At 45.3% G+C, this 23,615-nt stretch overlaps 1 protein-coding gene across 5 annotated transcripts in view; it reads left to right on the top strand.

Annotated features, from left to right (window-relative positions):
* Positions 1 to 23,568, top strand: part of LOC110490603 (tumor protein 63) — a 129,184-nt gene extending 105,616 nt beyond the window's left edge. For 2 of the 5 annotated variants that reach the window (XM_036979009.1, XM_036979013.1), the window contains 8 exons: positions 528 to 637; positions 1,359 to 1,495; positions 3,397 to 3,479; positions 3,762 to 3,886; positions 16,492 to 16,700; positions 19,571 to 19,715; positions 21,186 to 21,279; positions 21,601 to 23,568. In XM_036979009.1, the coding sequence (XP_036834904.1) occupies positions 528 to 637; positions 1,359 to 1,495; positions 3,397 to 3,479; positions 3,762 to 3,886; positions 16,492 to 16,700; positions 19,571 to 19,715; positions 21,186 to 21,279; positions 21,601 to 21,897 (1,200 nt within the window). In that variant the 3' untranslated portion in view covers positions 21,898 to 23,568. The remainder of the gene's footprint in view (positions 1 to 527; positions 638 to 1,358; positions 1,496 to 3,396; positions 3,480 to 3,761; positions 3,887 to 16,491; positions 16,701 to 19,570; positions 19,716 to 21,185; positions 21,280 to 21,600) is intronic. The other 3 variants (XM_036979012.1, XM_036979010.1, XM_036979011.1) reach the window with 3 other exon arrangements.
* The last annotated feature ends 47 nt before the right edge of the window (positions 23,569 to 23,615 follow it).

Below are 23,615 nucleotides of genomic sequence, written 5' to 3'. Positions count from 1 at the left end.
TCTGTGTGTTAATATCTCCTCTCTGTGAGTTAATGTCTCCTCTCTGTGTGTTAATGTCTCCTCTTCCAGGTGGGCACAGAGTTCACCACCATCCTATATAACTTCATGTGTGTTAATGTCTCCTCTCTGTGTGTTAATGTCTCCTCTCTGTGTGTTAATGTCTCCTCTCTGTGTGTTAATGTCTCCTCTTCCAGGTGGGCACAGAGTTCACCACCATCCTTTATAACTTCATGTGTGTTAATGTCTCCTCTCTGTGTGTTAATGTCTCCTCTCTGTGTGTTAATGTCTCCTCTCTGTGTGTTAATGTCTCCTCTTCCAGGTGGGCACAGAGTTCACCACCATCCTGTATAACTTCCTGTGTGTTAATGTCTCCTCTCTGTGTGTTAATGTCTCCTCTCTGTGTGTTAATGTCTCCTCTCTGTGTGTTAATGTCTCCTCTTCCAGGTGGGCACAGAGTTCACCACCATCCTGTATAACTTCCTGTGTGTTAATGTCTCCTCTCTGTGTGTTAATGTCTCCTCTTCCAGGTGGGCACAGAGTTCACCACCATCCTATATAACTTCATGTGCAACTCCAGCTGTGTGGGAGGAATGAACCGACGCCCCATACTCATCATCGTCACCCTGGAAACCAGAGAGTAAGACATTCATTCCAATACAACTTTATATTGTCCCCTCAAGGGGAGAGTCATTCAAGACAACAGAAAACAATGTGTCTCATCAGTGTCCCAGATCTGTTTGTGTTGTCCTGCCAACTTCCATGGGCATTGTCATGCCAAACAGATGACTATGCAGCACAAATCAGAGCCATATAGACTGATCTGGGGCCAGGCTAATGGTCAGAGCCATATAGACTGATCTGGGGCCAGGCTAATGGTCAGAGCCATATAGACTGATCTGGGGCCAGGCTAATGGTCAGAGCCATATAGACTGATCTGGGGCCAGGCTAATGGTCAGAGCCATACAGAATATAGACTGATCTGGAGCCATGTGGAATCCATGCTCTGACAAATGGAGGCTGTTCTGAGGGCAAAAGGGCAATATTATTTCTTTATTTAACCTTTATTTAAACAGGGAAGTCAGTTTTAAGAACAAATTCTTACCTACAATGACGACCTACCCCGGGCCAAACCCGGACAACGCTGGACAAATTGTGCACCGCCCTATGGGACTCCCAATCACGGCCGGTTGTGATACAGCCTGGAATTGAACTAATTAGGACAGTGTTCCTAATGTTTCGTACACTCAGTGTAAATGCATTTATTCTATAGTTTTCCACATGGCTCTGGCTCTAATTTGGGATCTTAGCCCTCCCTATAGATGGTAAATAAATGTTACTGTGTCTCTCCTACGTTGCAGAGGTCAGGTGCTGGGTCGGCGCTGCTTCGAGGCCAGGATCTGCGCGTGTCCTGGCCGGGACCGCAAGGCGGACGAGGACAGCATCCGCAAGCAGCACGTAACTGATGGAACAAAGACCAGTGAGTGTATGAAACGCCGTAAGTAGTGCTGGGAGCTGCTGGAGGACTGACTGGCTGGCTGTGATCATACTATACTCTCTCTGCTGGAGGACTGACTGACTGACTGACTGGCTGTGATCATACTATACTCTCTCTGCTGGAGGACTGACTGACTGGCTGTGATCATAATATACTCTCTCTGCTGGAGGACTGACTGACTGGCTGTGATCATACTATACTCTCTCTGCTGGAGGACTGACTGACTGGCTGTGATCATACTATACTCTCTCTGCTGGAGGACTGACTGACTGGCTGTGATCATACTATACTCTCTCTGCTGGAGGACTGACTGACTGGCTGTGATCATACTATACTCTCTCTGTTTCTCGCTCACACACCCACTGCCTGCTTCCTGCCCTGTGCTGTAGTCTTTCCTCCTGTGTTTTAGTCTCTCTCCTCCTGTGCTGTAGTCTCTCTCCTCCTGCCCTGTGTTGTAGTCTCTCTCCTCCTGTCCTGTGCTGTAGTCTCTCTCCTCCTGCCCTGTGTTGTAATCTCTCTCCTCCTGCCCTGTGTTGTAGTCCCTCTCCTCCTGTGTTGTAGTCTCTCTCCTCCTGTGCTGTAGTCTCCCTCCTCCTGTGTTGTTGTCTCTTTCCTCCTGTCCTGTGCTGTAGTCTCTCTCCTCCTGTGCTGTAGTCTCTTTCCTCCTGCCCTGTGTTGTAGTCTCTCTCCTCCTGCCCTGTGTTGTAGTCTCTCTCCTCCTGCCTTTGTGTTGTAGTCTCTCTCCTTCTGTGTTGTAGTCTCTCTCCTCCTGTGCTGTAGTCTCTCTCCTCCTGTGTTGTAGTCTCTTTCCTCCTGCCCTGTGCTGTAGTCTCTCTACTCCTGTGTTGTAGTCTCTCTCCTCCTGTGCTGTAGTCGCTCTCCTCCTGTGCTGTAGTCTCTCTCCTCCTGCCTTGTGTTGTAGCCTCTCTTCTCCTGTGTTGTAGTCTCTCTCCTCTTGTGTTGTAGTCTCTCTCCTCCTGTGCTGTAGTCTCTTTCCTCCTGCCCTGTGCTGTAGTCTCTCTCCTCCTGCCCAGTGTTGTAGTCTCTCTCCTCCTGTGTTGTAGTCTCTTTCCTCCTGTCCTGTGTTGTAGTCTTTCTCCTCCTGCCCTGTGCTGTAGTCTCTCTCCTCCTGCCCTGTGCTGTAGTCTCTCTCCTCCTGTGTTGTAGTCTCTTTCCTCCTGTCCTGTGTTGTAGTCTCTCTCCTCCTGCCCTGTGCTGTAGTCTCTCTCCTCCTGCCCTGTGCTGTAGTCTCTCTCCTCCTGTGTTGTAGTCTCTTTCCTCCTGTCCTGTGTTGTAGTCTCTCTCCTCCTGCCCTGTGCTGTAGTCTCTCTCCTCCTGCCCTGTGTTGTAGTCTCTTTCCTCCTGTCCTGTGCTGTAGTCTCTCTCCTCCTGCCCTGTGCTTGTTTTCCATGTTATATTGCTTGCTGTTGTAGAGTTCTAACCAATATTATGTCCAACTGGTGTAACCCGCCCAGTTAGCTACATGTACTGACCAGGCCTCTGTCCTCCTCTCCTCCCTCTGTCCTCCTCTCCTCCCTCCGTCCTCCTCTGTTCCCTCCGTCCTCCTCCTCTCCTCCCTCTGGTCCTCCTCTCCTCCCTCTGTTCCATCCGTCCTCCTCTGTTCCCTCCGTCCTCCTCCTCTCCTCCCTCCTCTGTACCCTCCGTCCTCCTCCTCTCCTCCTCTGCTCCCTCCTCTCCTCCCCCTGTCCTCCTCTGTTCCCTCCGTCCTCCTCCTCTCCTCCTCCTGTCCTCCTCTGTTCCCTCCGTCCTCCTCCTATCCTCCCTCTGTCCTCTCCTCCCTCTGTACCCTCCGTCCTCTCCTCCCTCTGTACCCTCCTCTCCTCCCTCCTCTGTCCTCCTCTCCGCCCTCCCTCCCTCCGTCCTCCCTTTCACCTCTCCAGCCTTCCGCCAGGCCCCCCATGGAATCCAGATGTCCTCCGTCAAGAAGAGAAGATCCACCGATGAGGAAGTATTTTGTCTGCCTGTGAGTATGCAGTCTGTCCACACCATAGATAATATAATATCTTTGTCTATGGTCCTCTGTTCCTTTACCTGGGTTTTCCCCAGGGAATTAACTGACCCCATGATGACGTTAGTACAGTCAATAATTAGGGGAGTGTTTCAAAATTAGAGTCTGACCTTCAGAATAAAGGTCCTCTGTCCATATTGGCAAAACCAACCCTGATACACTCTATTGTATACAATATATTAATCTTGTGGTATGTTCCAGCTGCTAACCAACCCCTCTCTCTCTCTCCCTCTATAGATCAAAGGCCGTGAAATCTATGAGATTTTGGTAAAAATCAAAGAGTCTCTGGAACTCATGCAGTTTCTGCCTCAGCACACTGTAGAGTCATACAGGCAGCAGCAGCAGAACCTCCTGCAGAAACAGTGAGTACTACTCTCTGACAGACAGACAGACAGATACATACTGGAGTCCACTAGCACCTATCAGTGCTGCTCTTCTCTCCTGAACCAAACGGAGGTAAGCTCTATCTCAATTTGATGATTCCTTACATCCTCTCTCCTCTTCTTCTCCAATTTCTATTTTGAGAAGGAGACAGGATGCAAGGAATCAAGGAAAGATGAATTGAGAAAGAGTCCTAGGCCCACATGGTTCCAGACAGGCCTGCAGCCTGTAAGGCCAAACCCTCCTTAGCTTCATAGTGTGGTTCCTTGTTTTTTTGTCTCTACACTTTTTCAGCACGCTTCACACTTGACATTTTTAACTTAACTACTTGACTTGCTCTTTGGAGATTGTTTGTATTTAAATAAGGACTGTACTGTAGCACGCAAAGAAAGTTGACAGTGGAGATCGTCCATGTGAGAAGTTGTTTTGGATGTTGTTTTTGTGGGGGGGGGGGGGGGGGGGGGGGGGTGATTCAACACGACATTGGCTGAGCATGATCGCTTGTTTGGTTGCATGTTATTGAAAAGGGATGGTTGTGTTACATTTGGTAACTGGTGATGAACCCATCAAGTATAATGATGCTTGAGTTTTTTGGCCCAGTGAACACAACACAACGATGATCATATCATCTTGAAAGAGGAGTGTTTTGGCCGAGACAATAGCTGTTGAGATCTGGATCGGATTTTCATCAGAGATGTCTGCTTGCGCACCTCAGAGGGTGAACCTAGTTTCGTGGTGTACTTGGTTGTACTTACCCTGTAATTAGGTCATATTATGTCCGATAGACAGATAAAAAATACAGAGACTGATGGAAACACCTTTAGGTGCTCTGCCAAGTTTCCACAACAACAGCCGTTTCCAAATTCCAAAATCAGTCCCAGTCATTGGCTTGAGTTTATTCATACTTTAAAAGAAACAAACTATGCCCTCCCTCGGCCCATTCAGCTAAAGCTGGGGAGAGAAAGGCAATTATCTGCAAATTATAGTTTTAAATAACTTGCTGCTTTCATGCACTGTGATAATTATTGCTTATGCTACTGTTTCTCATTTAGAAAACGTGCAGACCTTCTCGCACAGTGAGATCACGACGATTCCATTTGGTTTTGAAAAGCCATTTTTAGTTCTAGTCCGCTTGGGTTCTGTCACGCTGCCCTCTGGCGCCCCCCTCCCCCCATTGTGGCTGGATGTGGCGGTGCAGCAGGTAATGACAGGGAACTGGAGGGAGCTTTAGGTCAGAGCAGGGCCCATTGGTTTTTACATGCTGCAATATTTCCTCTTTAAGGTTTTTCCTTTCGTATCAACAGAACAGTATTATCTAGACCTGGGGTGTCAAACATACAGGGGGGGGGGGGGGGGGCGAACTTAAACCAAATAGAAACGGTGTGGCGATGAAAGCCGACCTACATTTACACCGTTCTCTAACAGGTCACAGAAATCAAAGCTAGACAAGTCACGGAGTAATCGAAGAAATAGTCCTCTGTCCAAAAATCAACAGATAGAGGACTATATGTTTCGCAAAATGTTGACGCTGAGGAATTATAAGACGTTTTACAGTACAGTACCCCTCATGACCTCATTGAAGACCGAATATGGTCTGGGGGGGGGGGGGGGTAGTTTGACACGCCTGATCTAGACTTTTACACTATTTGATGATCCTTTAAACATTTACAATCGCAGCCAAATTGTGTACCACTGACATTCCTGCTGTTTGTCAGTATGGAACCTGGGGGAATAGCTGGAGCTGGCTATTCTCTTACTAGATACCCGTCTTCTCTGCATGCTGCTTTGTTGTTTAAAATTCATCTCCATGACCTTTCACCTGTATTCTTGCTAACCCTAGAAGGGTTCATTCATGACGGAATAAAACCTCCTGCCGAACCTTCCAGACATGGCCTTCTTTTTCTTTGTTTCCTCTCTCTCTCTCTCTTTTTCACTCGGACAAATCAAGAGTCTCCCGATATTCTGCAGATTCAATCAACTATTGCTGTTCAACAGTCTTAGCCTTCTGGACAATAACATCAACCTACCCTACTCTATACTACCCTACTCTATACTACCCTACACTACACTATCCTATACTACACTATCCTATACTATCCTATACTACACTACACTGCCCTATACTACACTACACTACACTACCCTATACTACACTAGCCTATACTACACCACCCTATACTATCCTATACTACACTACCCTATACTACACTAGCCTATACTACACCACCCTATACTATCCTATACTACACTATCCTATACTACACTACACTACACTACACTACACTGCCCTATACTACACTACACTGCCCTATACTACACTACACTACCCTATACTACACTACACTGCCCTATACTACACTACCCTATACTATCCTATACTACACTACACTACCCTATACTACACTACCCTATACTATCCTATACTACACACTGCCCTATACTACACTACACTACACTGCCCTATACTACACTACCCTATCCTATACTACACTACACTACCCTATACTACACTACCCTATACTATCCTATACTACCCAATGTAGCCTATCCTATACTACGCTAACCAATACTACACTACCCTATACTATACTATACTGCCCTGCACTACCCTATACTACCCTATACCTCACTACCCTATACTATGCTACCCTATACTATGCTACCCTATACTATGCTACCCTATACTATGCTACCCTATACTATACTACCCTATACCTCACTACCCTATACTACCCTATACTATACTACCCTATACTATACTACCCTATACCTCACTACCCTATACTACCCTATACTATACTACCCTATACTATGCTACCCTATACTATACTACCCTATACCTCACTACCCTATAGTAGTGAGGGGGGGGGGGGGGGGGGGTAGTTTGACACGCCTGATCTAGACTTTTACACTATTTGATGATCCTTTAAACATTTACAATCGCAGCCAAATTGTGTACCACTGACATTCCTGCTGTTTGTCAGTATGGAACCTGGGGGAATAGCTGGAGCTGGCTATTCTCTTACTAGATACCCGTCTTCTCTGCATGCTGCTTTGTTGTTTAAAATTCATCTCCATGACCTTTCACCTGTATTCTTGCTAACCCTAGAAGGGTTCATTCATGACGGAATAAAACCTCCTGCCGAACCTTCCAGACATGGCCTTCTTTTTCTTTGTTTCCTCTCTCTCTCTCTCTTTTTCACTCGGACAAATCAAGAGTCTCCCGATATTCTGCAGATTCAATCAACTATTGCTGTTCAACAGTCTTAGCCTTCTGGACAATAACATCAACCTACCCTACTCTATACTACCCTACTCTATACTACCCTACACTACACTATACTATCCTATACTACACTATCCTATACTATCCTATACTACACTACACTGCCCTATACTACACTACACTACACTACCCTATACTACACTAGCCTATACTACACCACCCTATACTATCCTATACTACACTACCCTATACTACACTAGCCTATACTACACCACCCTATACTATCCTATACTACACTATCCTATACTATCCTATACTACACTACACTACACTACCCTATACTACACTACACTGCCCTATACTACACTACACTACCCTATACTACACTACACTGCCCTATACTACACTACCCTATACTATCCTATACTACACTACACTACCCTATACTACACTACCCTATACTATCCTATACTACACACTGCCCTATACTACACTACACTACACTGCCCTATACTACACTACCCTATCCTATACTACACTACACTACCCTATACTACACTACCCTATACTATCCTATACTACCCAATGTAGCCTATCCTATACTACGCTAACCAATACTACACTACCCTATACTATACTATACTGCCCTGCACTACCCTATACTACCCTATACCTCACTACCCTATACTATGCTACCCTATACTATGCTACCCTATACTATGCTACCCTATACTATGCTACCCTATACTATACTACCCTATACCTCACTACCCTATACTACCCTATACTATACTACCCTATACTATACTACCCTATACTATACTACCCTATACCTCACTACCCTATACTACCCTATACTATACTACCCTATACTATGCTACCCTATACTATACTACCCTATACCTCACTACCCTATACTACCCTATACTATACTACCCTATACTATGCTACCCTATACTATACGACCCTATACTATGCTACCCTATACTATGCTATACTATGCTACCCTATACTATGCTACCCTATACTATGCTACCCTATACTATGCTACCCTATACTATGCTACCCTATACTATGCTACCCTATACTATGCTACCCTATACTATGCTACCCTATACTATGCTACCCTATACTATGCTACCCTATACTATGCTACCCTATACTATACTATGCTACCCTATACTATACTATGCTACCCTATACTATACTATGCTACCCTATACTATGCTATACTATGCTACCCTATACTATGCTACCCTATACTATACGACCCTATACTATGCTACCCTATACTATGCTATACTATGCTACCCTATACTATGCTACCCTATACTATGCTACCCTATACTATGCTACCCTATACTATGCTACCCTATACTATGCTACCCTATACTATGCTACCCTATACTATGCTACCCTATACTATGCTACCCTATACTATACTATGCTACCCTATACTATACTATGCTACCCTATACTATACTATGCTACCCTATACTATGCTACCCTATACTATGCTACCCTATACTATGCTACCCTATACTATACTATGCTACCCTATACTATGCTACCCTATACTATGCTATACTATGCTACCCTATACTATGCTACCCTATACTATACTATGCTACCCTATACTATGCTACCCTATACTATGCTACCCTATACTATGCTACCCTATACTATACTATGCTACCCTATACTATGCTACCCTATACTATGCTACCCTATACTATACTATGCTACCCTATACTATGCTACCCTATACTATGCTACCCTATACTATGCTACCCTATACTATGCTACCCTATACTATGCTACCCTATACTATACTATGCTACCCTATACTATGCTACCCTATACTATGCTACCCTATACTATACTATGCTACCCTATACTATGCTACCCTATACTATACTATGCTACCCTATACTATGCTACCCTATACTATACTACCCTATACTATGCTACCCTATACTATGCTACCCTATACTATGCTACCCTATACTATAAGCCTAAATAAGTTCAGGAGTAAAAATGTGTTTAACAAGTCTCATAACTTGCATGGACTCACTCTGTGTACAATTGTAGTTTTGATCATTATTTGTTTTAATGACTACCTGATCCTTGTACCCCACACATACAAATAATTGTAAGGTCCCTCAGTCGAGCAGTGAATTTCAAACACAGATTCAACCACAAAGACCAGGGATGTGTTCCAATATCTCGCAAAGAAGGGCACCTATTGCATCAGTGCACTAAAGTAATACTGCCCAAAAAATGTTTTAATAAGCAATTCATTTTTTGTCCTGAATACAAAGTGTTATGTTTGGGGGAAATCCAATACATTTCTGAGTACCACTCTCCATATTTCCAAGTATAGTGGTGGCTGCATCATGTTATGATTATGCTTGTAATCGTTAAGGACTGGGGAGTTTTTCAGGATAAAAAAAAAAAAACGTAATGGATCTAAGCTCAGGCAAAATCCTAGAGGAAAATCTGGTTCAGTCTGCTTTCCGTCAGACACCAACTCAACTGTCTGCAGGACAATAACCTAAAACACAAGGCCAAATCTTCACTGGAGTTGCTTACCAAGAAAATAGTGAATGTTCCTGAGTGGTCAAGTTACAGTTTTGACTTAAATCTGCTTGAAAATCTATAGCAAGACCTGAAAATGGTTTTCTATCAATGATCAACAATCAATTTGACAGAGCTTGAAGAATTCTGAAAAGAATAAAATGGGCAAATGTTGCAAAATCCACAAAAGTGGATAAAATCAAGTGGTGTGAGGAACTGTATTGCTATCCTACATTTTCTGGGGTGTTTTTTATATTGCTAAAAAATAAAAAATCACTAGGCTAAATGTTGCTTCCCACTAGACAATTTGGGTTTCATATTCCGACATTGTCCTGAAATTCGTAGGAAGTTTCAGGACATCTTGAGAATATCGGATTCACATCCTGTTATGAGAAGCATTTTATGAACTCGGTATACATGCATCCTAGCTAAGGATGCCGGGTACTGATCATTAGCTTGTAGCTTGTCACTTATTTACGATAGTTTGACAACTTGCTGCTTCATTTAAACCTGTTCTTTATGATAAAATAAACTTCCTAAGTAGCTAGCTTGCTTGCTTATGGAATGAGCATTGCATTTAGTGTTGCACTAACAGGTTGGTCAGCTTCTCTTTCATTTCATATGAAGTGACAGTCTCAGGCTTAGCTAGCTAGTTTTTGTTTTTGTGTTCATGATCAAATTTGATCAGAAATGCAAACACTTAGAAATTAATGACATATTTATTACATTTATAAAGATTTATTCTGACTTTGAGGGCGACTTAGTAGTGACGACTGTTGTTGCTAAGTAACATGCTAAGATTCATGGGAAGAAGTTGCCGCCAAGGGCGGCTAGTCCCGCATAGGATGCCCACTCGAAAAATAGGTTTTCTGAAGGGTGCAGTGGTGCCCTCTATGAATTGACAACTAGCGTTTGAGATTGACTCGTTCCTGTCTTCTACTTCAAACAGTGTTATTTCTTCCTTCTTTCTCTTCTCTGGTTCCTGTCTGCAGTCTGCTTAAGGCCCGGCTACATTCCGAGCTCCTGGAGCCCCTAGCAACAGAGCAGAGGAGATGATGCAGTACCTCTTGAGAGCCTCACATTCCTTTTCCCTTCAGTTTTCTCCTCCACCCCAGTCACAATCAGACTGGGTCTCTCTCTCTCTCTCAGGTTGTGAAACTATCACATTCTCCAAGCAGAGTTAAATAAACCGATATTCATTAGTCATGTATCATAAACAATATATTATGACTTTAGTCTGGCTGGCTACTATCACAATACTCTGAATGCCCGCCATGGTCTACTGATAAGGTGTTGTCATGTTCTAATCTTAAATCAGAAATTAATGTGTTTTTTGCATGCCAGATTTGATTTTATAAAAGTTTGCTTAATTTGTAGCTAATGTGTGGCAACACCACTTTCAAACAGCAGAGGGAGGTAGAGTTCTATTTAATTTTGGACCGTTAGTTTCATTTTCAGAGATTATGCTATGCTGCACATACAGTGCATCATTTTCAAAGCTCCATTCGTGACTTTTATTTTTTTAGGGTTGTGTTTTGCTGATGGTAAAATGTGACCAAACGGCTCGATTCGGTCTTATTTAGCTCAATTTGAAAAAAATATTGTTTTAATAAATTGGATAAAAGTAGAGACTCCGAGCTGGAAAATGGTATATAATTCACTACAGTTGAGGAACAATGGGAAAGTAATTCTGCTTTAAAAGTTGATAAACGTATAACCTCACTTTTGAGAAAATGGCCCTTGAATATTTTGGTACCTACAAGATAGGTGTTTTGTCTACACCCATTCAGTATTGTTCACACCCTCTTAAGCTTTAGCCCCACCCATCTCTTTAAGGATTCACATGAGGCCATGTGCTAAACAGAGTGAGTACGCTAGTGTACTAAGCAACCAAACATTTCAAGACTAAAGGCTGGTTTATACTACAGGTGTGTTCGTAAATTTAATCTGTAGTGCCAGAGTGTGCTCTCGGCGTTTGTAAACTCAGAGCATTGTCAGATTGGCCGTTCGTAAATGTAATATGTAGTGCCAGAGTGTGCTCTCTGCGTTTGTAAACTCAGAGCATTGTCAGATTGGCCGTTCGTAAATGTAATATGTAGTGCCAGAGTGTGCTCTCTGCGTTTGTAAACTCAGAGCATTGTCAGATTGGCCGTTCGTAAATTTAATCTGTAGTGCCAGAGTGTGCTCTCTGCGTTTGTAAATTTAGAGCATTGTCAGATTGGCCGTTCGTAAATTTAATCTGTAGTGCCAGAGTGTGCTCTCTGTGTTTGTAAACTCAGAGCATTGTCAGATTGGCCGTTCGTAAATTCAGAGTGTTTCGCTCTCGTAACGTTCAGAGCGCACATGGATGAGCGCTTCTCCCGCTCTGCCACAGATAACATGGTTGCCCTTAGTTTGAAGATGTAATCCGGAGAGACAGGTGTTTTATACAACAGCATTCTGCGTTCTCTTTTTGACTCCGTCTGCATATTTGCAATCAAACGCCAGAATCCTATCGTACTCATATTCCACTGATTTCTACTGGTCGTCCAGAAAGTGGAGAGCAACACTTACGCAGTGATATCTTTCAAAAAAGCCACATTAGAAAGAATTACCTACACATACTGACCAGCTCATGTTATAGACAGAAGCGTGCTACATGGCACACCAATGCAAACTCATCTCATGTCCGGCCCACTCATTATCTCAGCCAATCATGGCTAGCAGGAAGGTTGCCGACTTTTTCTGTGGCTAAACCAACTAGGCTCGTAATTTAACAATTGTATTAATATTGACAGATGGCATACAAGGTTGTTATTAAGGCTTATGAAAGTTCATATGTTCCAGAAAACGTGCGCATTTTGAGAAAAAAACGTAAATGTTTATGTCCAAATGGCTCTCCTGTGAAGTATTGACGCGTGACATAGACCTAGTTTCCTGAAACGAGTCACGAATAGAAGTTATTGAGTTAATGGACAGGGGACACAGTCCACTTGTAGTGCAGTCAGCTATGGCCAACACCCTAACCTCACCGGCCAAGTTGCGTGCAACAGCTAGCTAGCTAAATGTCCATGAATGTTTCATGTTAGTTTTTAACCTGCCCCGAAATGAGTTGGTTCACAGTTGGTTTTGATATTTTAACCTGCTTCACATGATCGTGTCTGGTGTGGATGGTGCACACGTAGACCGGAGTAGTCAGCATGTTGGCCTGAAGGACAGGAGCTGGTCAGGAACCTAGGTTGTCTGAGTAGTCAGCATGTTGGCCTGAAGGTCTGGAGCTGGTCAGGAACCTAGGTTGTCTTTGAGTAGTCAGCATGTTGGCCTGAAGGTCTGGAGCTGGTCAGGAACCTAGGTTGTCTTTGAGTAGTCAGCATGTTGGCCTGAAGGTCTGGAGCTGGTCAGGAACCTAGGTTGTCTTTGAGTAGTCAGCATGTTGCCCTGAAGGTCTGGAGCTGGTCAGGAACCTAGGTTGTCTTTGAGTAGTCTGCATGTTGGCCTGAAGGTCTGGAGCTGGTCAGGAACCTAGGTTGTCTTTGAGTAGTCAGCATGTTGGCCTGAAGGACAGGAGCTGGTCAGGAACCTAGGTTGTCTGAGTAGTCAGCATGTTGGCCTGAAGGTCTGGAGCTGGTCAGGTCTTTGAGCTCTCTTAAAGTTCTCTCTTTGTCATTGGAGCTGGACTCAAACCTAAGGGTGCACAAATGGCACCATATTCTCTATATAGTGCACTACTCATTTCTCCCCAGTCAATAGTAGTGCACTATAAAGGGAATAGGGTACCAGCCCTGGTCAATAGTAGTGCTCTATATAGGGAATAGGGTACCAGCCCTGGTCAATAGTAGTTCTCTATATAGGGAATAGGGCCCTGGTCAATAGTAGTACTCTACTTTGATCATGCTGGTCATGTTTTTCAACATCACTGCGGGACAGTTTGTTTGTTTTAGATCTTGTGAATTTTCTGAAAGAAACGTTTATTAAAGTAGATAGAAAATGCCTAATGTATGATGTATAGTGTATGCATTTATGTAGAAGGAGCAGATTCTATGGAGAAATGCTTTTGTGACCGTTCTGTTTGAAACAGATTGTTGAGATACCTTGGTCTGTCAGAATAAATACATGTCTCCTGCTTTGACTTTCCTTCTTTTGTGCTTTTCCTCTCATGCTGCTCGTCGTGCAGAGAGATTAGTGCCGAAAGGATTAGTGCTGAGAGATTAGTGCAGAGAGATTAGTGCAGAGAGATTAGTGCCGAAAGGATTAGTGCCGAAAGGATTAGTGCTGAGAGATTAGTGCAGAGAGATTAGTGCAGAGAGATTAGTGCCGAAAGGATTAGTGCCGAAAGGATTAGTGCTGAGAGATTAGTGCTGAGAGATTAGTGCTGAGAGATTAGTGCAGAGAGATTAGTGCAGAGAGATTAGTGGAGAGATTAGTGCCGAAAGGATTAGTGCCGAAAGGATTAGTGCTGAGAGATTAGTGCCGAAAGGATTAGTGCTGAGAGATTAGTGCCGAAAGGATTAGTGCTGAGAGATTAGTGCCGAAAGGATTAGTGCCGAAAGGATTAGTGCTGAGAGATTAGTGCCGAAAGGATTAGTGCCGAAAGGATTAGTGCTGAGAGATTAGTGCCGAAAGGATTAGTGCTGAGAGATTAGTGCCGAAAGGATTAGTGCTGAGAGATTAGTGCCGAAAGGATTAGTGCTGAGAGATTAGTGCCGAAAGGATTAGTGCCGAAAGGATTAGTGCTGAGAGATTAGTGCCGAAAGGATTAGTGCTGAGAGATTAGTGCCGAAAGGATTAGTGCTGAGAGATTAGTGCCGAAAGGATTAGTGCCGAAAGGATTAGTGCTGAGAGATTAGTGCCGAAAGGATTAGTGCTGAGAGATTAGTGCCGAAAGGATTAGTGCCGAAAGGATTAGTGCTGAGAGATTAGTGCCGAAAGGATTAGTGCTGAGAGATTAGTGCCGAAAGGATTAGTGCTGAGAGATTAGTGCCGAAAGGATTAGTGCCGAAAGGATTAGTGCTGAGAGATTAGTGCCGAAAGGATTAGTGCTGAGAGATTAGTGCCGAAAGGATTAGTGCCGAAAAGATTAGTGCCGAGAGATTAGTGCCGAAAGATTAGTGCTGAGAGATTAGTGCCGAAAGGATTAGTGCTGAGAGATTAGTGCCGAAATGATTAGTGCTGAGAGATTAGTGCCGAAAGGATTAGTGCCGAAAGGATTAGTGCTGAGAGATTAGTGCCGAAAGGATTAGTGCTGAGAGATTAGTGCCGAAAGGATTAGTGCCGAAAGGATTAGTGCCGAGAGATTAGTGCCGAGAGATTAGTGCTGAGAGATTAGTGCCGAAAGGATTAGTGCCGAAAGGATTAGTGCTGAGAGATTAGTGCCGAAAGGATTAGTGCTGAGAGATTAGTGCCGAAAGGATTAGTGCCGAAAGGATTAGTGCCGAAAGGATTAGTGCTGAGAGATTAGTGCCGAAAGGATTAGTGCCGAAAGGATTAGTGCTGAGAGATTAGTGCCGAAAGGATTAGTGCTGAGAGATTAGTGCCGAAAGGATTAGTGCCGAAAGGATTAGTGCTGAGAGATTAGTGCCGAAAGGATTAGTGCCGAAAGGATTAGTGCTGAGAGATTAGTGCCGAAAGGATTAGTGCCGAAAGGATTAGTGCTGAGAGATTAGTGCCGAAAGGATTAGTGCCGAAAGGATTAGTGCTGAGAGATTAGTGCCGAAAGGATTAGTGCCGAAAGGATTAGTGCTGAGAGATTAGTGCCGAAAGGATTAGTGCTGAGAGATTAGTGCCGAAAGGATTAGTGCCGAAAGGATTAGTGCTGAGAGATTAGTGCCGAAAGGATTAGTGCCGAAAGGATTAGTGCTGAGAGATTAGTGCCGAAAGGATTAGTGCCGAAAGGATTAGTGCCGAGAGATTAGTGCTGAGGGATGAGTGCTACTATTCAATTCATTGAACCTATGTTGGTCAATTAGTTATTTAAAAAATTAAATATAACCTACACTTCAGGTAAATCGCTCGGCACTAGCAAATCCATCGTTCCACCCACTTCTTCATCTGCTTAATTTAACACAAACAAGGAACCTCAGTTGAAGCTGCTGTGTATCCCAGTCAAACATGATCAACAACACAGAAACTGATTGAGATATGTACTCTGATAGGTAACACCTAGTATATTGATTAAGATACAGTATGTACTCTGATAGGTAACACCTATTATATTGATTGAGATATGTACTCTGATAGATAACACCTAGTATATTGATTAAGATACAGTATGTACTCTGATAGGTAACACCTATTATATTGATTGAGATATGTACTCTGATAGATAACACCTAGTATATTGATTGAGATATGTACTCTCCTAGGTAACACCTATTATATTGATTGAGATATGTACTCTGATAGGTAACACCTATTATATTGATTGAGATATGTACTCTGATAGATAACACCTAGTATATTGTTTGAGATATGTACTCTCCTAGGTAACACCTATTATATTGATTGAGATATGTACTCTGCTAGGTAACACCTATCATATTGATTGAGTAATGTTTGTACTTTCATTATCATTTCCAGTAAAGTTTCAGATAAATTAAAGTTATCCTCAGTAGAATACTATATATGACAAAGTTCTATAAAAAATTATCTGAACTATTTCTTAGTCACATACGGCCTTTATTAAACAAAGTGCAATAAACAGGGTAGAGAGAGAGCAAGTATATACACACAGTCTGTTTATCCTACTGAACATGTTGTTGTTTCCAACTGTGTAACTAACATCCTTGTGGCCCTTTGTCGTTAAAGATGGGATCTCTGGGGGGATGAGAGTAATGGCCTGTACCCTCCTCTCTCCTGCCCCAGGAGCGCCATGGCCCCCCAGCCCCAGTATGGCTCCAGCTCCCCTCCTCACCCCCACGGCAAGGTCAACAAGCTCCCCTCCGTCAGCCAGCTAATCAACCCCCAGCAGCGCAATATACTCACGCCTTCCTCCATGCCCCAAGGCCTGACTGACAGTAAGTGTGCCTTACACTTTTGTATGATGAGAGATTCTCCCTAGTCGATGAGATTCTCCCCCCCCCCCCCCCCCCCCCCCGTACCTCCCTGGCCCCATCTCCACGTCCCCTTTGGGTCGATCATGTGACTCGCGTCAGGCGGGACAGGCAGGGTAGCGGTACCTGTCTGGGCATGCGGGGCGTTGAGAGAGGTGTGTAGGGGCCTCTGTCAGAATGCTTCCTCCGATAGGTGAATGTGATCCCTGTGGGACCCTCTTCCTCCTCTCCTCTCTGTGGGCCTGCAGGTCCTCTTCCTCCTCTCCTCTCTGGGGGCCTGCAGGCCCTGTTCCTCCCTCTTCCTCCTCTCCTCTCCTCTCTGGGGGCCTGCAGGCCCTGTTCCTCCCTCTTCCTCCTCTCCGGGGGCCTGCAGGTCCTCTTCCTCCCTGTTCCTCCACTCCTCTCTGGGGGCCTGCAGGTCTTCTTCCTCCCTGTTCCTCCACTCCTCTCCGGGGGCCTGCAGGTCCTCTTCCTCCCTGTTCCTCCTCTCCTCTCTGGGGGCCTGCAGGTCTTCTTCATCCCTATTCCTCCTCTCCTCTCTGGGGGCCTGCAGGTCTTCTTCCTCCCTGTTCCTCCACTCCTCTCCGGGGGCCTGCAGGTCCTCTTCCTCCCTGTTCCTCCTCTCCTCTCTGGGGGCCTGCAGGTCTTCTTCCTCCCTATTCCTCCTCTCCTCTCTCGGGGCCTGCAGGTCTTCTTCCTCCCTGTTCCTCCACTCCTCTCTGGGGGCCTGCAGGTCCTATTCCTCCCTCTGCCTCCTCTCCGGGGGCCTGCAGGTCCTGTTCCTCCTCTCTGGGGGCCTGCAGGTCCTATTCCTCCCTCTTCCTCCTCTCCTCTCTGGGGGCCTGCAGGTCCTCTCCCTCCCTTTTCCTCCTCTCCTCTCCGGGGGCCTGCAGGCACTCTTCCTCCCCGTTCCTCCACTCCTCTATGGGGGCCTGCAGGCCCTGTTCCTCCCTGTTCCTCCACTCCTCTATGGGCCCTGCAGGTCCTGTTCCTCCTCTCCGGGGGCCTGCAGGTCCTGTTCCTTCCTGTTCCTCCACTCCTCTCTGGGGGCCTGCAGGTCCTATTCCTCCTCTCCTCTCCGGGGGCCTGCAGGCCCTGTTCTTCCCTCTTCCTCCTCTCCTCTCTGGGGGCCTGCAGGTCCTATTCCTCCCTCTTCCTCCTCCCCTCTCTGGGGGCCTGCATGTCCTATTCCTCCCTCTTCCTCCTCTCCTCTCTGGGGGCCTGCAGGTCCTATTCCTCCCTCTTCCTCCTCTCCTCTCTGGGGGCCTGCAGAGGTCCCATTCCTCCCTCTTCCTCCTCTCCTCTCTGGGGGCCTGCAGGTCCTATTCAGGACACATCTCAGGTGGGAAAACGCTAAATCGTTTTTATAATGATATTAGAGTATTCACGTGAAAATAATGTCGCCAATTGGGAGGAAACCAAAGCTTTTGACATCACAGGGTAGAATCTGATCTATTGAGGAACCACCCTGTTGAGATGCCCCCCCCCACTATCTATTGAGGAACCACCCTGTTGAGATGCCCCCCCCCCCCCTATCTATTGAGGAACCACCCTGTTGAGATGCCCTCCCCCCCACTATCTATTGAGGAACCACCCTGTTGAGATGCCCCCCCCCCCCCCTATCTATTGAGGAACCACCCTGTTGAGATGCTCCCCCTCTATCTATTGAGGAACCACCCTGTTGAGATGCCCCCCCCCTCTATCTATTGAGGAACCACCCTGTTGAGATGCTCCCCCCCTATCTATTGAGGAACCACCCTGTTGAGATGCCCTCCCCCCCACTATCTATTGAGGAACCACCCTGTTGAGATGCCCCCCCACTATCTATTGAGGAATCACCCTGTTGAGATGCCCCCCCCCCTCTATCTATTGAGGAACCACCCTGTTGAGATGCCCCCCCCCCCCACTATCTATTGAGGAACCACCCTGTTGAGATGCCCTCCCCCCCACTATCTATTGAGGAACCACCCTGTTGAGATGCCCCCCCCCCCCCCCCTCTATCTATTGAGGAACCACCCTGTTGAGATGCCCCCCCCCCTTATCTATTGAGGAACCACCCTGTTGAGATGCCCCCCCACTATCTATTGAGGAATCACCCTGTTGAGATGCCCCCCCCCCCCCTATCTATTGAGGAATCACCCTGTTGAGATGCCCCCCCCCTTATCTATTGAGGAGCCACCCTGTTGAGATGCTCCCCCCCACTATCTATTGAGGAACCACCCTGTTGAGATGCCCCCCCCCCCCCCCTCTATCTATTGAGGAACCACCCTGTTGAGATGCTCCCCCTCTATCTATTGAGGAACCACCCTGTTGAGATGCCCCCCCCCCCTATCTATTGAGGAACCACCCTGTTGAGATGCCCCCCCACTATCTATTGAGGAATCACCCTGTTGAGATGCCCCCCCCCCCCCCCTATCTATTGAGGAATCACCCTGTTGAGATGCCCCCCCCCCTTATCTATTGAGGAGCCACCCTGTTGAGATGCTCCCCCCCACTATCTATTGAGGAACCACCCTGTTGAGATGCCCCCCCCCCCCCCCCCCTCTATCTATTGAGGAACCACCCTGTTGAGATGCCGCCGCCCCCCCCCCACTATCTTCTGTTGGTAATACACAATCTCATTGAACATTAAAAGAGTTCGTACATTTTGTCCAGCGCTGAAAAACCAACGATAGATTGTAGCTTTAAAGAGCACCGTTCACAGAAGATTGTTTCTCTAGTGATGCTCACTGCAGCTGGTCATAAAATCGACATAATATGTAAACACAAATAATAATAAAAACATCAAATTGCCCTTTTAAGAAACGCTCATAGTAGTCTGTTTGATTCTGTAGTGACTCCTATGATGGGCCACATGGCTATGAATGCTGACATGTCGACCATGAGCCCCGCCCACATCCTGCAGCCCCAGTTACCCATGGTGCCCAGCTCCCACTGCACCCCACCGCCTCCCTACCCCATGGACAGCAGCATCTCCAGGTACCTAGCTAAACAACCACCAGTGGAGGCTGGTGAAGGAAGGACAGCTCATAGTAATGAGTCATCTCTATTTGATGCTAATTCCATTCGTTCCAGCCATTACTATGAGCTCGTCCTTCCGATTTTAAAGTGGCACCAGCCACCACTGATAACCGCGCGTCTGTTGATGCTTCTGGACAGTTGTGGGCACTATAAAGTCAGGACGAGCCGCAATATTGACAGAACAATTGCAACACGGCTCTATAGCGCCACCTAGCGATAGTTTATATAACATAAACTGAACCGCTGTACAGGGTTCTAATTAGCTCACTTTCTAGTGCCCGTAACCGACAGAAATCTCTACTGTTGGCCATATAACAGAAATCTCTCTACTGTTGGCCATTTTTGACAGAAATCTCTCTACTGTTGGCCATTTTTGACAGAAATCTCTCTACTGTTGGCCATTTTTGACAGAAATCTCTCTACTGTTGGCCATTTTTGACAGAAATCTCTCTACTGTTGGCCATTTTTGACAGAAATCTCTCTACTGTTGGCCATTTTTGACAGAAATCTCTCTACTGTTGGCCATTTGACAGAAATCTCTCTACTGTTGGCCATTTAACAGAAATCTCTCTACTGTTGGCCATTTAACAGAAATCTCTCTACTGTTGGCCATTTAACAGAAATCTCTCTACTGTTGGCCATTTAACAGAAATCTCTCTACTGTTGGCCATTTAACAGAAATCTCTCTACTGTTGGCCATTTTTGACAGAAATCTCTCTACTGTTGGCCATTTAACAGAAATCTCTCTACTGTTGGCCATTTAACAGAAATCTCTCTACCGTTGGCCATTTTTGACAGAAATCTCTCTACTGTTGGCCATTTAACAGAAATCTCTCTACTGTTGGCCATTTAACAGAAATCTCTCTACTGTTGGCCATTTAACAGAAATCTCTCTACTGTTGGCCATTTAACAGAAATCTCTCTACCGTTGGCCATTTTTGACAGAAATCTCTCTACTGTTGGACATTTTTGACAGAAATCTCTCTACTGTTGGCCATTTAACAGAAATCTCTCTACCGTTGGCCATTTTTGACAGAAATCTCTCTACTGTTGGCCATTTTTGACAGAAATCTTTCTACTGTTGGCCATTTTTGACAGAAATCTCTCTACTGTTGGCCATTTTTGACAGAAATCTTTCTACTGTTGGCCATTTTTGACAGAAATCTCTCTACTGTTGGCCATTTTTGACAGAAATCTCTCTACTGTTGGCCATTTTTAACAGAAATCTCTCTACTGTTGGCCATTTAACAGAAATCTCTCTACTGTTGGCCATTTAACAGAAATCTCTCTACTGTTGGCCATTTTTGACAGAAATCTCTCTACTGTTGCCCTTTGTCTTCACTTACTAGATATAACAGAGTTATTACAAGAACGCTGAGGTAGTATTGTTCACTACTAACCTGTTCCCTTCTCCGTGTCCCTTTGCAGCTTTCTTCTGCGGCTGGGCTGCGCAGCCTGCCTGGACTACTTCACAGCACAGGGCCTGACCAACATCTACCAGATCGAGAACTATAACTTGGAGGTGAGGCCTTGCCTGTCGCACGCACCGCATCTGTGTGGACAGACTCAGAGAGACGGGTCGGGTGGCATCAAAAGGGCCTGAACCTTCATCTATTTTTATCTGAAGGCGTCTTGTCCATTTTGTTTTTTTTTTTGTATTCGAACCTGAACTAGAGTATCGTCTTCTGACAGATGGCATTCATTCTAACACGTCAACAGTTGCCACCAACTATCAGTGCAGAGTTGTTGTGCTGTCTGGGGGGCCTGAGCCTAGCCTGAGAGAGAGAGAGAGAGAAGACTAAAGAGACTAACCCCCAGTGTGTGATGTCATCCCCGTCCACAGGACCTGTCCCGGCTGAAGATCCCGCAGGAGTTCCAGCACGTCATCTGGAAGGGCATCATGGAGCACCGGCAGAGCATGGAGTTCTCCCCTCCCCCCCACATCCTGCGTACCTCCAGCGGGGCCTCCGCCGTCAGCGTAGGGTCCTCCGAGGCCCGCGGCGAGCGGGTCATCGACGCAGTGCGCTTCACCCTGCGCCAGACCATCTCCTTCCCTCCGCGTGACGACTGGTCCGACTTCTCCTTCGACCTGGACTCCCGACGCAACAAGCAACAGCGCATAAAAGAGGAGGGTGAATAGAGAGAGAGAGACACTCTGGCCGGAGTGTGTCTCTCGAGTTGTCGGGGAAAAAAAATTAAAAAGCGCACTGCAACAACAGGTCTGTAAAAGGCCATTTCCCTGACATTCACAGAGATCGCTTTTTACAAACGCTGTAGATGTCAGCTCAAGCATATATTAGCTTTTAAAAAGTAGAGTGCAGTACTCTTCACAGCAGTGCACCTTGGATTGAAGCCCCTGGCTCGGTCCCCCTTCATATGTCATACACCTGTTGACCAACCCACTCTCCTATCACAGTACAGGACTAGGACATCTCTGCTTCAACGTTCTAAGCGCAGATAATCCTAAATAGCAAAAATACTATGCAAATAAAAATGCACTTATTATTATTTTTTTTAAAAGCCTTCATTAGCTGCCAGCTAGATGAGAGAAAACAGCTATATTTCTTTATTTTTTATCAAATTTCTTGAGACAAAGCACTTAAGAAATGCTTTTGTGATTTGCTTTGATATTGTTTTATAGTGTTCATTATCCATTCCAATGTTAACGCATGACTTGAGAGGAAACTTTTAGGGGTTGTTGTTGTTCTTGGCTGAGATTGAATCCAAGGCGCGTTATAGAGCAGGACACTAGACAGCCAAGATTTTTCCTGACGTTAAGACATGTATTTATGTCCGTTTTTCAGTCTTGCTGTTGACTCACTTGGTAAACCTAGAAGAACCTCACATTAAACAGGCGAGTGGCGGCATCTAGTGGCCACACTGGTACTGCACCAATCACTGCTAAATACAATGTCACAATGTAGTCCTATATTAACGTCTGCTCAAACGTAAATTACGGTCATCACTAGTTACCATAGCCAACAAATCATAATTATGGTGAACCCTTTGCCTATTTCTATCATTTTTCTAATTAAAATCTGATTTTAAACCTAAACCCACTGCCGACATGATGACTAATCTGAAGACTTGATGAATTTGACGATATAGCCATTTTGACTTTGTGGCTGTGGTAACCAGGGACTACCTTAAAGAACCTATAAAAGTCCAAGTGTACTATGCCGCTCTATTTACAACCCGTTGGGTTGAATCCCAGTCTCTGCTGCTCCATACTGGACTGTTATGGTTACCTGTTATTTTTAGTTCACAACACTGTTTTGACCTGATTGTATACACTTCCAAGATACATATATTTTTGACTTCCTGTCAGGGAGAAGTGTTAATAACATGCTGGAACTGGTTTTCTACTGTGCCTGTGTTAAACCCTCGAGATGCCCAGGAAACCTGGGAACGTTAACCCTAGTGTTAGCCGTCGTGTTTATAAGTACCTAATGTATTTCTACGTGAACGACAATAATGCATTATCACACAAACCGTTGGTACCTGAAGTATTTACGTTGATCATAAACTGAGTAACTGAAACTAACAAGAAACTCAATATGCTCATAGCCCTTGATGTTGTGATGGTTACCAATAAACGTGACCCGATTGTGATGGTGTTCACCTTTCCTATTGTTGTGTCCCAAATGGCACCCTACGCACTACTCGACCAGGGGGCCCTGATCAGGGGTAGTGCACTATATATAGGGAATAGGGTGCTAGCCCTGATCAGAGGTAGTGCACTATATATTGGGAATAGGGTGCTAGCCCTGATCAGAGGTAGTGCACTATATATTGGGAATAGGGTGCTAGCCCTGATCAGAGGTAGTGCACTATATAGGGAATAGGGTGCTAGCCCTG

This window comes from Oncorhynchus mykiss, chromosome 5 (genome assembly GCF_013265735.2).
Source record: "Oncorhynchus mykiss isolate Arlee chromosome 5, USDA_OmykA_1.1, whole genome shotgun sequence".
Lineage (NCBI taxonomy): Eukaryota > Metazoa > Chordata > Actinopteri > Salmoniformes > Salmonidae > Oncorhynchus > Oncorhynchus mykiss.
The sequence above is the reverse complement of the archived record's forward strand: the minus strand, read 5'-3'. Positions and strand labels throughout refer to the sequence as shown.